Raw genomic sequence first — 18,946 nt, forward strand, 5'->3', positions numbered from 1 at the left:
AAGAAAATCTATTTGCAAAGAGTGCAGCATTACTCTAATTAATGCAATAATACTGTTAAATTTGATACAAAGAAACATTATGTAGGATGTCGGGACATTGGATGTTCTAGTACAGAAGAGAAAGGTTTGTAGTATGAACTGTGCTTTTTCTTGTCATGAACCACTAGTCTAATTCTCCTCACCAACTTCTCATAATATTTATTTTTTATTTACAAGTTCAATCTCCAGTAAACTAACTTTACATTGTTTGAGGCAGAATTTACATTCTAACTTCCCACTGTGAAGACATTGTTTTGAACTATCAGAAAGCCATAATACAGGACCATTGGGTTTGCTGTGCCATTCGATCATGGCTAATATGTTTCCTAGCCCTCTTCTTTTGCCTTCATCTTGAAACCCTTCATTCCTTTACTTATCAAGAGCCTTTCTACCTCAGTCTTAAAGGCATTCAAATAACTTGGCTTCAGCAACCTTCTGTGGTAATAAATTCCACAGATTAAACCACCTTTAATTCTTCCTCATCTCCTTTCGAAAGGATTGTACTTTCACTTTGAGACTGTGCTCCCGGGTCCTAGTTCCTCCCTGAAAGTATCTTCTTCAGATCTCTCTCTATTCTGTAAGGTTCAATGGGACTCACCCCCCCCCCCCCCCCACCCCCGCCCCATTGTGTACAGACCCAGAGCCCTCATATGTCAAGCCCTTCATTCTTGAGATCAGGCTTGAAAACTTCTTCTGGATGCCCTGCAGACCAGCAGATCCTCCTTCAGGTACAGAGCCCAGTACTGCTCAGAAATACAGTCTCACCCGAGTCTTATACAGCCCTGCTCTTGGGCTCTGGTCCTCTTGAAATGAATTTGCCTTCATTTGCCTTCCTAACTGTCAGCTGAACCTGCATGTTAACCTTGGGGGTCCTAGTTCTAGACTAATCCTAGACCTAAGTTTCTTTGTGCTTCAGATTTGCCCATTTTAAAAAGTAGCCTTCATTTAGAAAGTAGTGTACTTCTTTACACTTCAAAAGTGCATAACCTCGTGCTTTCCCATTTTGTATTCCATCTCCCACTGTTTTACCAAGTCTTTCTGCAGCATCCCTGCATCCTCCACACGACTTGCCCCACCACTTATCTTTGTGTCATCTACAAACGGAACAACGATGCCCTCAGTTCCTTTGTCCAGATCATTATAACATAACTTTAGTAGTTGTGGTCCCAACACATCCTGTGGAAATCCACTAGTCGCTGGCTGCCATCCTGAAAAAGACCTCTTTATTCCATTCTCTGTCTTCTGCCAGTCAACCAATCCTCTCTTTATTCCAGTGCCTTGCCCTAGCACCATGGCTTCTTACTTACCAGTCTCCTGTGTGGCACCTTTGTCTAATTTGCTCATTGCCGCCTCAAGGAATTCTAACAGATTTGTCTGGCATGACCAACCCTTGACAAAAGCTGACTCGGCCCTATTTTATCATGCACTTCCAAGTACTGTGTAATCTCATCCTTAATAATGACTCTAACATCTTACCAGTGACCAAGGTCAGGCTAACTGCCGTAATTTCCCACTTGTCCCTTCCTCCCTTCTTGAACAGGAGTGTTACATTTTAATTACTTTTGTAGTTTTAACAGATTTGAACCTTGTCACTAATTTTGTATCTATTGGATTTCACCGTACCCTTCATAATTTTGAACTCATAGATGTTATCTACTTTACTAGATTTCTCTCACTGGCCGACTTTTTGATGTTCTGTCTAAATTGATGAGAATATTGTCATGACCTTTTCATGCCTGAGGAATTGTTTTCGGAATTTTGAGATCCAACAGTCTCCCCCATCTCATTGTTATTTTGGAACAAAAATATGGGGAGCAGAAACCAGTTGTCTTCTGCGTTGGTGAACCATTTCAATTGTATTTGTATTTCCAGTGTGTTGGTGACGGCATTGGTCGACAATTTCTAAAGTGTAATCTTTCAGTAGTATATTTCTGACGCTCTCTGAAAACTCTTAATCATGTTGGTCTATGCTGTTGACAGACCAGCTTCTTTGTAGATTGGGGTTTTTGATGTGCCTAGAACTTAGGAGAATTTATAACCTGGAAGTAGGCCATTTGCTCCAACTATTCAATGTTGGTTCTTAATTCTTCATGTAAGAATAGTATTAATCCCACGTGTTAGTTCTGTGCTATATGTTTTCATTGCTCTTTCTTTCAGCCACCTACCCTTCAGTATTGATATGGTTTCTGTTTCAATGACGAATTCTAGTGCTTTATTCTACAACTTCATCAGATGTGTACCCTGAATTCTTTTCTTTTAGTTTATCATCTATGTACAGAAAATTAACAGCTTTCGATAATTTTCTACTTCATAATCAAATCCTTTATTATTTTTTCTAACAGTATCATCTATGGGCTTGCACATCTTTGTTTTTCCACAACCAGGCTGCATCACAGTATCCTCTCTATTGCCTGCTGGTTACATAACTCTGTTGTGTTGTATGTGTAGGGTTGCTCTTAAATGTTCTGTGTATCATTTTCTTACTGCAGAATTCAAAACATGCAATTCTATAATATTTAATTTTGTAAAAATGGAGGTTGCCAACCAGAGAGCATTATAGTGATGTTTTCTTGCAGTTGTGGAATATATTATGATACAAATGGTACATAATTGAAGAAAAAATGTTAATGTAGGATTATTGTTTGGGTGTAGAGAGTTTGAGTATTCCTTTTTTTAAAAAAAGGCACATTTTATCAAAACTTTTCATCTTGTATTTATCAGGACAATTTCCAAAAAATATTATTGTAAGGGGAAAACAACATTTATATTGTATGAGACCAGAGTGCTAAATTGTTGGCAAGTGGAGTTTGATTGGTAGAGACCATGAAAATTGTACCAGATGATGACTGACAGTTAAGCTGCAAAGTCTTGGTTCCATTTTAAACTAGGCAGGCTGACTCTGATTGATCAAAGTATTGCCCAGTCAAATGAACCAGAGAATGGCTGTCACCTATTTTGTTGAGTTGAAACAGCCAGACACTATGTGTGCACACGTTCTTTCTGACTGCAAAGAACAGGGCCCTATGTATTAATGTATGTAACTTCTATTACACCCAAGTGCCCAATGTGTGCTGTATTTATGGACTTGGAACAAAATTAACATAATATAAAATTTAACAGAATTTCAACTGAATGTCACCTTTCATCAGACAGTTTATATAATCAATTAAAATTGTCAACATTTTCCATTTCAACAAGGTATTTCTGATATTAATTTGCCTAAACTTTGATAGCATTTTACTTTAGTATAATTACCAGTGATGGGAAGTGAATATTTGGAAAGGATAGAATGGCATTAAGTGTATTTTAATTTTATATTTTGTATTTTGTTATTGGCATCTGTAGAAACCATTCTTGTTATTGGTTATAAGCATATAATTTATCTATTCCATTTGCAATTATTTTGATTGGGAATAGCTAGATCATAAGACCTCACTACCCACTTCACATTCAATGACTAGACCTATAAACAAATCAATGGAACACCCATGGGATCTCCAATATCAGGCTTCTTGAGCAGAAGCAGTAATGCAGAGACTCGAACGAGTTACCCTCCCTAGTATTCAACCCAAACTTTGGGTCTGCTACGTGGATGACACGTTTGTCATCACAAAATGGAAAAATTAGAGGAAACCTACATCATCAACTATATCCTTACTGGCATGCATTTCACAAAAGAGGAGGAGAACAACAACAGGCTCCCCTTCTTAGATGTCACAGTGGAATGAACTGCTAATTGAGAACTTCAGACCAGCGTCTACAGGAAGGCAACACATACAGACCAGATACTCAACTACAGAAGCAATCATCCCAACACCCACAAACTGAGCTGTATCAGGACACTATTTAAATGGGCCACAATACACTGCAGCACCAGGAACTACGAGCGGCAGAAGAAAAATACTTATACAGTGTATTCAAGAAGAATGTACCCAATAAACACAGTCCACTAATTCCTAAGCAAGAAACCCAAACAAGCAGACACAACACGCCCACAAACCCTAGCCACATTACTATACCTCAAAGACATCTCTGAAATAACTAACAGACTACTCCGACCCTTTGGCATCAAGGTAGCCCACAAACCTATCAACACACTTAAACAGAGGCTGCTGAACCTAAAGGAACCTATACAAACATCCTGCAAAACGAATGTCATTTACAAAATACCATGCAAGGACTGAAAATAACACTACATTGGACAGACAGGTAGAAAACTAGCCACCAGGATACACGACCGCCAATTAGCCCCCAAAAGAAATGACTCACTATCACTGGTATCCTTACGTACAGACAAAGAAGGACACCACTTCGACTGGGACAAGAGATCCATCCTAGGACAGGCTAAACGGAGACATGCATGGAAATTCCTAGAGGTCTGGCATTCAACTGGAACTCCATCAATAAACACATTGATTTGGACCCAGTTTACCAACCTCTGAGAAAAAGAACTGGAAATGATATCACCCACCTTGAGACCAAGACACACAAATAGAAAGTGAGACATAATACCAGTGCTTCACCGGAGGCTCAATGATGATGTTACCTAGCATGGTGATGAATCATCTGAAAACAAACATTCCAGCTCTGCGAGCAAACTTACAGCCTGTCCAGAATCTGTTCAGGCATGTAATTTTCCTTTATAATGGGGTAAAATTTAAAATAATTTGCAGATTCTGTTGAAGTACATGCTTAATCTTTGTTGTAGAATAGTGCTCCCACTGACATGAGTGATGGCAAAATTCTATCGTGTCCCCCACCAGACTCTCGCTGCCACTTGAAATTCTTCAGCATGAAAATGCCTAGGAAACCTAAGGGACCACACTTTGATAAGTAGCTAGTCGATTCTGCAGGAGTAGATTATCATTGTATGTTGAGACCTTGGAGAGTTCCTGGTGCAACTGACTCTGCAGGAATTGCCTGGAAAAATTGGAATTGTCGTGGGGCCATTGCCAAGCGTCTGGAATCCTCTGAAAAAGATTTCCAGAATCAGATATCAGAGGATTCTGATCATTTAAGCTAAGTAGTTACACAAGAAAAGTTATAGGATTTTAAAATCTATTCTAACTTCAGGGTAACTATTAATTGGAGCCCCTGATGCTCCTCACTCCAACCTCAGCAAATGTCTAAAACAATCTCTGCACCTTCCTAACTTTTCCAAGCCACCACTTGGCTCACTCTCTTCTCCACCAGACCACCGTGGCCTATTACACTGTCTCCACATGTCCTCAACCTGGCAACCACTTCAACTGACTCCACCTATCCGAAGCTCTCTGGCACCTTCCTGACATCCACTGGACTCCCTACCGGGTGCCATACCTAACCCCCTAACTCACCTGGCACCTAGATCCCTTACCCACCAGCCAACTAATCTCCTCACTTCCATGTCTGCCTACTTGCCTTGTGTGGTTAACTATTCTCAACAACTGTCCGATAAACTAGAGTAGGATGCAAATACTGTTGAAAAATGTGACACAGGTGAGAAAGGTTCTCATGCTGATGGACTCTGTTGCAGGATACAAGCATTCCTGTATTGTGTTTGCCATTTTGTAACAGGCTTCTGTTCAGGAAATTTGAGTGCATAACTAATCAAAAAACAATTGTGTATTTTCTTGTCTGGTTATGGTCATGTGTAGGATTTTTGATCCTGATTGGAAAATTGGGACTGTGTTACTTTGTGCTCGTGATGCTGGTTTGCAGAATCCAGGAAAAAGGTTTGTGAAATGGACTAAGCTTTGTAGGAAGGCCTGTGTCATATGTGTCAAATAATCAGAACAAAGCAGAATGAGAAGTCTCAATTTCTTGTCACATTAAAAACGTTACTTTCTTCCTGTGACTGCTGTAATATTACAGTAAGGTGATTTTAAGTTTGAGAGAGGAGGGGAGTCATACTAGTAAGCTTTTCCATAAATATTTAACCTTAAGGTGTTTTACAACACATGGGCCCTATCTACAACCACAGTCGAGAAGAATAACTTTTTATTGATATAAAAATGGCTAGCAAAGGTTCTTCTTTAAAATAATTCATTTAAAGGAAAATTCAAGTTGGAGTTAGTTTGAGTGTTAAGTTCTTCTTTCTGAGATTCTTACACACTTAGTGCAACTGCAATCCGCCAACTTATGTGCACAACAACCAAATTTCATTAAGCAAGTGCAGTACAAGCTGTGGAGAAACTCTTAACACACTTTGCCATGCTTGCGAAGCATGTCGAGAAGTCTCTCTGAACAATGGAAACAGCCCTTAATACAAAATCATTACATCGTAGTCAGTGATGCCCACAAGACAACCCAAGCCGCTGCCTCAAGTCACATGCCACTCAAGACGTAGTGCAGTGACCACATCGTTTCCAGAAACAATATAACGTAAATCATCCCGTAAAGGTCAAATCTGTTGCAAATTGTTTTTTTAAACTACAGGGAATAGTCAGATATCCAGCTGTGATGTTCTTATTGATTTTGAACAGGATGATGATGCAAATGTAAATTATCTATGAATAATAGGAGATGACCATGTAAATGGCTCTGAATGGCAAGGGATGGGAATGTAAATTCCTTAAAATGTACTTGTCAGTCAGCGACATTCCACCCTAGCTTCAGGACATCCACTTTCCTGCAGCTCAGCAGAGCAAATTGACTCTTTAATATCACGTTCCCTCCTTTTATCATTCCATGATAACCACCTAGATGGCACTACCGTCTCCTTCATAAGAACATGCAATGATTATAACAACAAAAATAACTAGTTCACGCAGTAGATAGGATCCTCAGGATCTCCCACGTGGGAAAAAATTTCACCAATAAAGCTCTTAAATCCACAGTCCTTAGTGACCACTCCACACCCTCCAAGTTGTGTGGAAACGAGCCAGTTATCCAAAATCTTCTTCAGTAACATCCAACCTGAAAACAAAATCCAGTCTGTTCTTCTTGCCACTCCACGGAGAAAGCTGAATTCTTGGATGAGGGCAGTTAAATCCTTAATAAAATTGACAAAAAGTTCATCCTTGCGAAGATGCTTCAGATGGAGGATACCAGCACATCTGAGCATAAAGTGCGGCAGCTGCAGTAGCAGGGTAGGTGAATACAGCATTCTTTGCTTTTGTTCCTGCTCTGCTGTCAAATATAACAAAGCCAACTGGCTGTTTTGATGTTAGCTTGATCAGTGAACCTTCATATCCCTTAAATGATTGAAAGCGAAGGTAAAGCTTGTGTGGTTTAATATCCATAAGAAGGCACTGACAAAAAGCGCACGGACCTCTTCACTGTTGTTAGCTTCTTCACTTCTCATGCTCATAACTGGGGAGCTGATTGAATCCATTGGATCAGGTTATGAAGGGGCTGGTCTTGGTCTGAAGACATGCTTTATCTGTGAATGGAGAAACTCTAGAGACGATATTCACTACTGCACGTATCTTTACATTTTCTCTTTCATTCCTTCCTTGTCAAGGTGGCTATCAGTATGAAGATAGTCACACATTTAACTTGGCTAAATTGTCTGCCTATTTCAACATTCTCAATCGTGTTGAAGTCTGTTATCTGTTACTCTTTTCACTATTTATGACATTATCATGTTTTATACAATCCATAAACTTCTAAATTGTACTGCCTAACTAATTCTGTCATTTATAAACAGCAATCAATGATCCTAAAATCAAACCCTCGGGGGACCCCATCAGGTTATTCAAAAATGTTTTTCCTTCGACAAATTAATATTTCACTACTGCGAAAGCTGCCAGGAAAAGTATTTCAAAAATCTGCAATAGCAAGAAAACAACAAAATATTTCCTGTGCTTAGCCATTGAAAAGGCAGTTTCCGTTCAAATTTAAATCTCAAATATTCATGGTAAACAAATGCAGAATATATTAAAATATGTTCTCCAAATGAAACTTCTCAAATAAAACAGTCGAAATGACAGTGGTTGCAGATCAGTATCTGTACAGCTTTGGTAGAGATGAAGATTCTTTGCATTTGTGATATGAAAGGGGCCAATGAAGTTTTCTTTGAAACAATAATTGACAGAACTTAATGTTTTCTAAAATTTTAACAAAGTGTCAAAATTAAAATGCACTCTTCTGTTTGTGAACACTCTGCATTAAAAAAAGCAAAGATATTTTCATACAATACTCTCATTTGGCTAAAGCATGGCCACTGACACTGTTGTTTTGTTTTTAAACAGACAGTGTAGAATTTCAAACAAATCAGGGGTTCAAGGCCCTCAATCAATTTGTTTTAAGGTTACATGTTTGCTAATTTTAAAAAGGGCATAATGTTGTACAGTATTAATGTAAAAACAAAATCTGCCCTTTTACATAGCCCACAAAACGCGTCAAATTGAGATCCTGATTCAAATAAGGCAAAACAGTTACTTAAAAGGATTTTCTGAACCAGTACTTTAACAAACCAAAATATTTAAATGTCAAACACTTTCGGTATGGCATAATTTATATTGAAACTTCCTTTCTCGACCCTAGTATTTGTGCAACCTTAATTTCAGTGTTTCGTTTTTTTTTCCACATCGTCTCGATGAAACTACACTTATAAAAAGAGAAAGCCTTCACAATCCAAGCCACTTCTCTTCCCCAGAAGAAAGACTCAAGTCCAAGCCCAGAGACTGAGACTTCCACAACAAAAACCCAGACAAAACTTCCCTGGTAGTTAATCCTGTCGGGATCAGAGTGGACTGACTCCACTTTCTCCCCTTTTCCCGGTGATGCTATGTTGTCCTAAATGTACTTCTAAGGGGAGGTGTGGGGATAAAGGTGATAACTTTAAGAAGCACCAAATTTTGTTTAGATGTTCTTCTTTGAAGTTTTGTTTTGCTCCCGAGCCTCAAACCTCGTGTCTATATTCTCCACACTCATTTCAGGGTCCTGACATTCACATGGGGGATCTCCCCTCTTAACAACCGATCTAAGGCAGGGTATTAGAGACAAACACGGTTATTACATTTTATTTTTTGTACTATGCTCTAGAGCCTCAAACCTCCCTACAAGAGGACTCCAGCCCCCTTTTCCCGGGAGACTGTAGCCCGAATTCTCAATAACTTATGATTCTGAAAGCAAATTCATCGGCGTGCAAGGGCGTTAAGTTACCTTTGAGATTCCTTCACCACCGAGTCTGAGGGGTCGATTGAGTGATAGGTTAAAGAGAGAGATCAAGATAAATCGTACCTCGTGGACCCATCTGTCTCTCGCAACCGGCATTCAAACAATCACTTATTCAGTCCACCTAGAAGCTTTGTGTATGTTGGAATCCCACCGCTGCCACCAAATGTTAGGTTCATTTTTTCTTGAGATTCTTGCACACTTGATGCAACTGCAACAAGCCAACTTCTGTGAGCAGCCATTATTAAGCAAATACAGTGCAAGCTGTGGAGAAACTCTTAATGCTCTTCGCTTTGCTTGCGAAGCACGTCAAGAGATCTGTCTGAATGGCATGGGATGACCATGTAAATTCCTTACAATGTACCTGTAAGAGAGAGGCACCCCATCCTAGCCTCAGGGCATCAAATTTTCTGCAGATCAGCAGAGCACATTAACTCTTTAATATCACATGAGGGGAGGCGTGCTTGTTAAGTAACCATTGTGCAAATTCAGAATCCCAAAAGATCTGCTGTGAATATTAAAAACATGAAATTCTTGCTAAGAGATGAGTAATGAAGTCTATAAAGGCTGCTTCAATGATGTAAGTAATGGAACAAATAATGTATTAGATCTACTTAGTCTAATGTATTTATATGATATACTAAGGAAAACTTAATTGTCTACTTCACTTTAAAATATTCAAACATTATTATTTAGGGTCTAGCTCTAACAGATATCAAGCCAACTGCAATTACTAGCTCTTGGAATCTGTTCTATACCTGTTGCCCTGAGTTTCTTTCTAATTGTCTTACTTGAGGTATTTGAATTTTCTCCTTAAGTGCTCTAGCTTTGTGTTAACTATAAATATATACATAAAAGGCTTACCGGTAGGATGGATTCTGACTGTGAGTGGGCGTATCCTCAGCGCTCGGAGGTCACGTGGTCTCTGATGCGTGCGCAGAGGATGACCACGTGGTGCTCCGAGATGCGGGCGCGGTCACGTGGTCTCCCTGTTTCGCGCTCCGGAAGAGTGCTGGGAGGTCACGTGATGGCCGTTTCGCGCCCCGGAAGTATGCGAGTCTGCCGTTTCGCGCCCGAATGGAGGCCGCGTGGTGTTCCTTTGTCTCAGAAAAGGGAAGGTCACGTGGGATCGGACATCCGGGAATGCGAGGAGGCGGGGAATGGAGTCAGAGCAATGGCCAATTAAAAGACAATTTCACTTGATTGATGGTATGATGTTTTGTCAGGGACAGATATACGTCTTTTTGTCTTTGTGAACTGACTGACTTAGTAGTTTGTCAGGGATAGAAAGGTTTAGACCCAGAGCTCTGTATACTTTATCCACTTACTGATAGAATAAAACTAAAAATGTAAGATTTAATATTATTGCTTTATTTAAAGAACACGCAGGACTTTTAGATTAGATTAGATTACTTACAGTGTGGAAACAGGCCCTTCGGCCAAACAAGTCCACACCGACCTGCCGAAGCGCAACCCACCCTTACCCCTACATTTACCCCTTACCTAACACTACGGGCAATTTAGCATGGCCAATTCACCTGACCTGCACATCTTTGGAATGTGGGGGGAAACCGGAGCACCCGGAGGAAACCCACGCAGACATGGGGAGAACGTGCAAACTCCACACAGTCAGTCGCTTGAACCCGGGTCTCAGGTGCTATGAGGCAGCAGTGCTAACCACTGTGCCACCGTGCCGTCCACGACTTGGGTCACACATAAAAGAAAATAAGTTTGTAGATTGAGCCTAAAGTCCTTCATAACCAAGCTAAATAATGTCTTGCTTTAACATTATACCTTTCATCATTTAAAGACTTGTATCATATCTCTTGTAATATTTTATTTTAAAACAATGGAATGTAAGTTTTTGGCTTAAGTCTTTCTTCGTTTAATTGTCTTCATCAGTCAATTAGATCTTTCCAATTCATTTATGACATGTTTGCAACTGGCTTCATCATGGACCTGTATAATAGAATGTCCAAACACGTAGCCCAGTGGCCTTCATACTCACTGTAGCGGCTGATCTTGATTATTGATGACTGTCTCATACTTAATACCTGCTTCAAGGTATGACTAATAATAATCCAAAATCTTTACATGTTCATCCTCTGCCAATGGAGAACCAATTGCTAGTCATTTTGGAGTCTTTGTAAGCCAGGAATCATTCTCCCTTTATGTTTACTCCTGAGCTTGACAAATTCTGCCAGCTCCAGGTTCAAAATCCATGGGATCGGCAAGTGATATTTCACTGCCTGTGTTTTACCCTCTGATTCTTGTTTAAATGATGGCTGAATGCTAATATGCAAGTGTTGACTATACACCTTCCATAATTGGGCATGAGATGGTATTTTTTGTTTGGCTTCCCCTGACCTGACTTAAATTTAATTGTGTCTAATTTGTCTCAAGATAAATTTGAACAAGGCTCTCTTTTCTGAATTTCTAGTAATGTGAGGAGGCATTTCTTTTTTATCTCTTGTGCTGGGCTTTACCCAATTTCATGTATTTTTCTCCAAATTCAAATTGTGCATGTTTACTGCGAATTCCTCTGATATTTAATAATCCATAAATAAAATATTCTGAGATATATTTGGCAAAATTGGTTCAAGATTATCTGAAGGTCCATCATTGAGTTTATGTATCTTTGTATCATCAGGTTCTACTGTAGTAGAATGCTTTCACAAGTATTGTGAAATGTAGGTTTATCAATCCCTGTGTGAAACAACTCCCATTGGAGATTTGCGATTTTTGAGATTTGTAGCTCAACCTGAACCCATTCGAAAGTTCTGCAAACCTCAAAGACACTATATTGCATTTATGAAGGAAGGCTGAAAATTAGTGAAGGGAAAGTTATGAAGACTGTAAATTTTCAAAATTCTGGTAGATGTAAAGAAAAATTTTAAAAAAGCTATCTTCAGTGTTTAGTAAGTTGTTAATGAGTTGGACTCATTCTCATACAAAGGAAATCTTTCTTCTAATCGGGACAAGGACTTTTAATCACGAATTTCAATTGAACTGGACATCAAAACTTGGTTTAAAATAGAATTAATTAAGTATTTGAACAGGAAAAATATGGAAGGACACAAACTAGAATAGACAGGGTAATTTCTGGTAAAGTACCAGTATTGGCACATACATTGATGAGTGAAGTGAACTCAGTCTGCTGTAATTTCAATCAAAATGTTTTGAGAATGACTAGATCTTATTTCTATGCAGACCAGTTTGTAAAATTAGCTTCATTTTAAAGTGTTAAATACTATATTGCAGGTGTGTGTTTGTGGGCATCAACGCACCAAAGTATTGAATGCAAGTTATGGTTAAAGTGCTTGAGATGTTTCCTACGTAATGTAGATGCTTGTAAATCTGTGTAGGATTTCAGTGACTAGATCAAAACAGAATGTGAAATCTGTGTTTTTGATAAAATGTCATGTTGCTTTATCATATTCACTGCAGTTATTGCACTATTAATATTTTTATTTTATGTAAATTGCCAAGTCCATTCATACTAAATATAAATTTCAATTGAAATGTTTTAAAAGGATGATTTTAATAGGGAGTTAGACGCTGTTGTTAGGGCAGTGTCACTAATGGGACTGAAATGCTACTACTTCACTTGAACACCTTTAGAGAGATGCAAGGCTACGTCCTTTGAACAAGAGAACCATGAGAGATTTGGAAGTTCAGTTTTAAAGTTGGCAGAAAAATATGTTGGTCATATATTCAGAAATTGAAGTACACTCTCAACCTTCAGTATGTTCTATGTCACAGTTATTCCTTCAGCAGAAAATACATGCGATGAAGCCGTATTATAGAGGTAAGTATTTGGAGCGTTGCCCATTCCCAAACATTCCCAGACTACAGACACTGGTCACACGTGGAACTTTGTTCCACATCTCGACACAGTCATATGGTCATTTGCTTTGTGATGATTTATACTAGTGGATTGCGTTGCAGTTATCACAAACCAGTTGTTCCTTTTGTGTCATTTTGACAAAAGAGGAGCAGGAAAGCTTCAATATTGCAGATACTACAGGGCTAAGTCTTCAGTTTCTGAATTCTGGTATGATAGCAATAATTGTCTGCTGTTTCCTGTCAGGCACCTTTTTGGTAGTAAACTGATGCTGATGTTTCTAATCAGCATAAAATATTAAGCTTGCTGTTATTCGCAGCTTTCATTTCCTTGTGGAAATGTAGCTGGCTAGAAGTTGTGCAGATTGGCAAGAAATGGTTTTCCGCTAGTAAAATGCACCACACTGATGTGTTTTTAAAATCTCTGCAAGTTACTCACTACCCCAAGCCACACAATCTTCACCAAAACGCTGCTGAACAGGATGCGTGACTGTCTTGAAACACATATCCTTAACATTACAAAATGATGCTGAACTATACTAGAATTGCAGCTTTATTCAAAGCAGCATGCTTGAATCACAACAAAGCTGAGGTGATGTAAAATCAGTTGTTTGGTCTTGCAGGTCTTCCTAGTCAGAAGTCCAAGGAGCAGCAGCGGAGCGTCCTACGTCCAGCTGTCCTGCAGCCACCCCAGCAGAAGTCCTTTACACAAAACGGTAACTGGTTGGAACTGCAATTCCTGTTTCTACTGTATAATCTCTCCGAGGTCTTGTTGCCAGTCTGCATATGCTGTTAAAGTTGCATTCCCTCCACAATTTTCACTTAATTAAGATGTAATCCTCAAAATATCAATTCAAATTCTGAAGTATTTGCTTCCATAAAAGCAGTTTTTCAAATTGGTGTTTGCATTGAGTCTTTGCCAATTGTAGAGATTGGCTCGCTTTGAAATGTTGCTTGTTCGTGACTCCAGCTAAATTCGCAGTGAACCGTCTTCCAAATTTGCATCCATTTCCTCCTCCCTTTTTTCTTTTCCGACACCCACCTTCCAGCATCTACAACTATCTTGCCCCCTTATATATGACTGATCTTGATGTAAGAATCTGTGAACTTCCTTTTACAATATGGTAAGGATTATCTTGTGAATTTTCCTGTTTAAATTGTTGGGGAATGTACCTTTAATTTTCACTTCCACAAAGACTGTTCATCTGGTTGACTTAACAGTGACACATTTCCAACAGTACTTTGGGGAACCCATACTCTTCTCAAAGACAAGATGCAGACCTAAACTACTGAAGAGTCCACATGAAACATAAAAAAATTCATTTATATTGTGCCTAGGAACAAAGTCTATTTCTATAAGCCAATTGTCATTGAACACAAGAGAAATATTGGATTATATTGAAAACATGAAGTGCAGGGCTTTGAATAATTATCACAGTATGCACAGGGACAACTGTCTGAATTGTGCTGCACTTCATTGAACAGTGAACACACATGCCCTCTGAGGGCTAATGATGCATCGTTTTTGTCCGACTGCAAGCTGAGTATGAAATGCTTGCTTCTCTCACGTTTATGTGCATTGTATCCACCCCTTACCACATCCCCTTTGCTGGCAGTACCTCAACCAGCACTTAAATGACCCTTGCACTTGGGATTCACAGTAGGAGCAAGGACGGCGACTGTTCTTGCTTTGAAAGCTGTAATTGATGGAGCAGACTCTGTACCCCTGCAGAGATTGAAAAAAAGAAAATCAACAATGCAATAAAAAGGAAAGAGGATATATGAAATGGATAGATAATATATTTTATTTCTTTTCTTGAAAAAAGAAGAACGGAAAGAATTATATCAAGAGAAATCTGTAGAATCAAAGAACAGGATCCAAAAGAGAACATAGAAATGAGAAAACTAAAAGAATTAATGAATTTGGGGCAGAAGTGAGGAAATGTAGAGGGATTAGCAGTGCTCGATAAATGGAAAGTGAAGAATGAGGAGAGACATTTGAGTGCACTTCAGGCCATGCTGTGGTCTCTTCAAAATTTCAGGATGCTATCAAGCTTTCCACACTTACTCTTCTTCTACTTTGGCAAAGCATTTCTACTAATCCCACTCATTGATTGTGAAAATGTTAGAGTAGGAGTTGCATATTGTAGAAATCCAGAACAGTTTTAATTTTAAAAATCTTTACTTGTCAGTGTGTTGATGTGAAGTTGTCAAACATTCATGGCATGAATCGTTACTGATTTGTTCTTAACTTATTTTCTGGTTTATGGCAAGGCTTCTATTGCTTTAATGTTTGTCAGTCTTTATGGATAGCTGAAGTTTCATACATTTATTTTACCTTGTTGCCACCTCTGTGCTTCTCCACTGGGTGGACTGACATACATGTCTTTGTATTAGCAATATTGAATCTAAATCTTAATAGATGTATCACTCGTTTTCTTCAAATGTCAGTCCATATATTTGGGGTGTATTGAGGCTTACATGATTGTGCTACTTGGAATAGGATTCTGTATAATGCAAGTTTAGTTGTATAGGAATCTTTATCCTTTGACCAAAACTTATCTTGGCGTTATGTATATAATAAGATGCTTACCTTGTGCTGTATTCATATGCAAGAGAATTTACATTGGCGTCTCGATTGCACAGCTTAATGGATAGTTATGTCATGAATGGAATGTAACCTCTGAACTTTCAGTTAATTGGAGATGCTTAAAAGCTTCAGCCACACTATTTGGAACATTACTCATGCAATCCTTATCATTGGACAAAAAAAAACTAAAGGAGTTGATTGGCCTAATTTTGTATGTTGCATTCTAAAGAATTGTTTGTTTAAAATAAAAATTATCCAGGTTTAGAGAAGCTGCAGCATGTCCAACCATCCAGTTCTATTTCACATTGATTCAAGAGTTGGTCCTGAATCTTCTGTGCAGTGTTCATCCCGCAAAGTTCATTTATTTGTTAATTTCCCTCTGCACATATTCTGAGACTTTAGAAAGTTCTTTGCTTATGTCCAATTAAGCACTTCTGTGTTAGATTCTTAATCACAAATGTTGGTGCGTGCAATATGGAGTGTACTTGAGTGGAATCTATATTCCCAAGTTGATTTAACATGCATTGAGAAAGTCCAACCTTTTTTCAGTATATTTAGCCATTATTGCAGTTCTGGCAAACTTAACCTAAATAAAAACCTGTAAATGTTAAAACTTAGGAGTTATGGGGAAAACCAGGTGAATGACATTGAATCATCATGCTCATTCAGAGAGCCGGTATAGACATGATGGGCTGAATAGCTTCCTGTGCAGTTGCAATTCTCTGAATTAGTATTGCTGGATTTGTCTTCTTTATTATATTTGGTGGATTGAGTGTCAAATTTCTGCATTGTCAGGTACATGCGTTTATAATGCTTTTGCAGTACTATTTTACAGCAGCTCACATTGCTACAGGTTAAGCTAAATATACTGTGTGTTTTAACTTTTGCATTTTATATAATTAAGATGTCTGTGAACTGTTGTAGAAGTGGAGAGGGCAGTATTGCTGTAAAAGAGGAATTCACAGAATTGGTTCTTTAAATGTTGCATAGAGTCAAAGAGTCGTTGAGCTGCATAGCACGGAAACAGAACCTTCAATCCAAATTGTCCATGCCAACCACATATCCCAACCTGATCTAGTCCCACCTGCCAGCGCCCGGCCCATATCCCTCCAAACCCTTCCTATTCATATATCCATGCTTTTTAAATGTTGCAATTGTACTAGCCTCCACCACTTCCTCCTTCATACGTGTACCACCCTCTGTGTGATAGGGTTGCTCCTTAGATCTCTTGTATCTTTCCCCTCTCACCCTAAACCTGTGCCCTCTAGTTCTGGGCTCCTTCACCCCAGGGAAAAGACTTTGTCTATTTATCCTATCCATGCCCCTCATAATTTTGTAAACCTCCATAAGGTCATCCCTCAGCCTCCAACCCTCCAGGGAAAACAGCCTTAGCCTATTCAACGTCTCCCTATAGCTCAAATCCTCCAACCCTGACAACATCCTTATAAATCTTTTCTGAACCCTTTCAAGTTTCACAACCTCTTTTCAATAGGAAGGAGACCAGAATTGCACGCAAGATTCCAATAGTGGCCTAACCAATGTCCTGTACAGCCTCAACATGACCTCCCAACTCCTGTACTCAATACTCTGACCAATAAAGGAAAGCATACCAAATGCCTTCTTCACTATCCTATCTACCTGTGACTCCACTTTCAAGGAGCTATGCACTCCAAGGTCTCTTTGTTCAGCAACACGCCCCAGGACATTACCATTAAATACCATTTAGTCCTGCTAAGATTTGCTTTCCCAAAATGCAGCACCTCGCATTTATCTAAATTAAACTCCATCTGCCACTCCTCGGCCCATTAGCCCATCTGATCAAGATGCCATTGTAATTTGAGGTAACTACCTTCGCTGTCCACTGTATCTCCAATGTTGGTGTCATCTGCAACCTTACTAACTATACCCCTTATACTCGCATCCAAATCATTTATATAAATGACAAAAAGAAGTGGACCCAGCACCGACCATTGTGGCACTCCACTGGTCACAGGCCTCCAGTCTGAAAAACTGCTAAACTTGCAAAATTAACTGATTGAATAACAAAGGTTCAGAGCTTAACTTTGGAGACATACATATCAATTGTTATGGAAGGGGCAGAATCTTAATGAAACTGAATTTAGATTTCCAGGTCATGATTTGCTAATAGATTGTTATGAAAATATAAAGGAGGAAAGAGAGAGAAAGAAAATTTGGTTGTGCAGCATCTTTCATGATCTTGATACTCCATTGAATTAATCAATGAAATACTTTTGCAATGTAGTCCTTAATACCAGAAACTACAGCACAGAATGAGGTCATTCACTCTATTTTGTCTGTGTTAGCTCTTCATTAGAAAATCAAAAAATAATCCCCCGTTCCAGCGTTCCTCTGCTTGCACGTTTTCCTTGAGTTCTACCTTAACTGTTACTTCTGGTAACGTCAAAAACAGAAGAGAGCTGAAGAGGGGAATCTGAAATAAAAACGCAAAATGCTGAAAATGTCCATTAAGCCTAACATTGTGGAAATAGGTGTCAAATTAATGTTTCAGGTCTATGATTTTTCATCAGTTCTGATGGTACCTCAGGATGCTGCCTGATATGCTCAATATTTCCTCCTGACAAAATATTCCATGCTTTTTCAATCCCCTGTGTACGAGTCATAAATTAATATGTAAAAATTTGGGTCAAGAAAGGTTTGTTATTCCAGCTCTTTCAAGACCGTATATGTGTTTCCTCACCACCATCGCTATTATCTGTTGATCTCGTAATTTGATACTTCCTTTAAACTGGTAGAAAAAACATAAGCAGGGTCATTGATATCTAAGCAATGCTCATTACCCCTTTCTTTACACACCAAAAACATTCTTTTAAGGTGTATCTCCCATGCTCCTCAACATCAACTGTCTTCCCTAAATATATTCTCTACTTATTCATTATTTGCATTAGAACTGGAACGTTTTACATTTAATTTCCAAATCTTTCTTGAAATTTGGGCATTTAGTTGCAAATTCAGTGGTTTATTGTGGCTGTACAGGATGATTACTTTAATATTATTTATACTTTAAATTATTTTAATATGTACTGCATTCTTCAGTTCTTTCATCAGTCAACAACAAAAATGTTTCGTCGCATGAATCAGAGCTTAGTCCCAAAAGGCCTAAAATCATCCTGGTCATTCTTCTCGAGCTTTCCATGCTGCTTCGATATGGTGACCGAAACAACCAGTTTTACTTGTCATCTGGCTGTGTGCATGGGTATTCAATTATAATTACTGATACTAATAATATTATAATGAATCCCTTTTTAAAATTGCAATCTAAATTTTAGCATAAATGTTTTCAATGGCCTGATTTACTGTGATGTTACGGATTAAACTTTAGCAATTCTTCCA

The 18,946-nt window shown here is 38.7% G+C and overlaps 1 protein-coding gene across 3 annotated transcripts in view; it reads left to right on the forward strand.

The window, feature by feature from the left end:
• The window catches only part of ranbp3b (RAN binding protein 3b), a 107,518-nt gene that overhangs the window by 38,965 nt on the left and 49,607 nt on the right, over positions 1-18,946 (forward strand). For all 3 annotated transcript variants that reach the window (XM_060846084.1, XM_060846085.1, XM_060846086.1), the window contains one exon: positions 13,608-13,700. In XM_060846084.1, the coding sequence (XP_060702067.1) occupies positions 13,608-13,700 (93 nt within the window). The remainder of the gene's footprint in view (positions 1-13,607; positions 13,701-18,946) is intronic.

The sequence above is a fragment of the Hemiscyllium ocellatum genome, chromosome 28 (genome assembly GCF_020745735.1).
Source record: "Hemiscyllium ocellatum isolate sHemOce1 chromosome 28, sHemOce1.pat.X.cur, whole genome shotgun sequence".
Lineage (NCBI taxonomy): Eukaryota > Metazoa > Chordata > Chondrichthyes > Orectolobiformes > Hemiscylliidae > Hemiscyllium > Hemiscyllium ocellatum.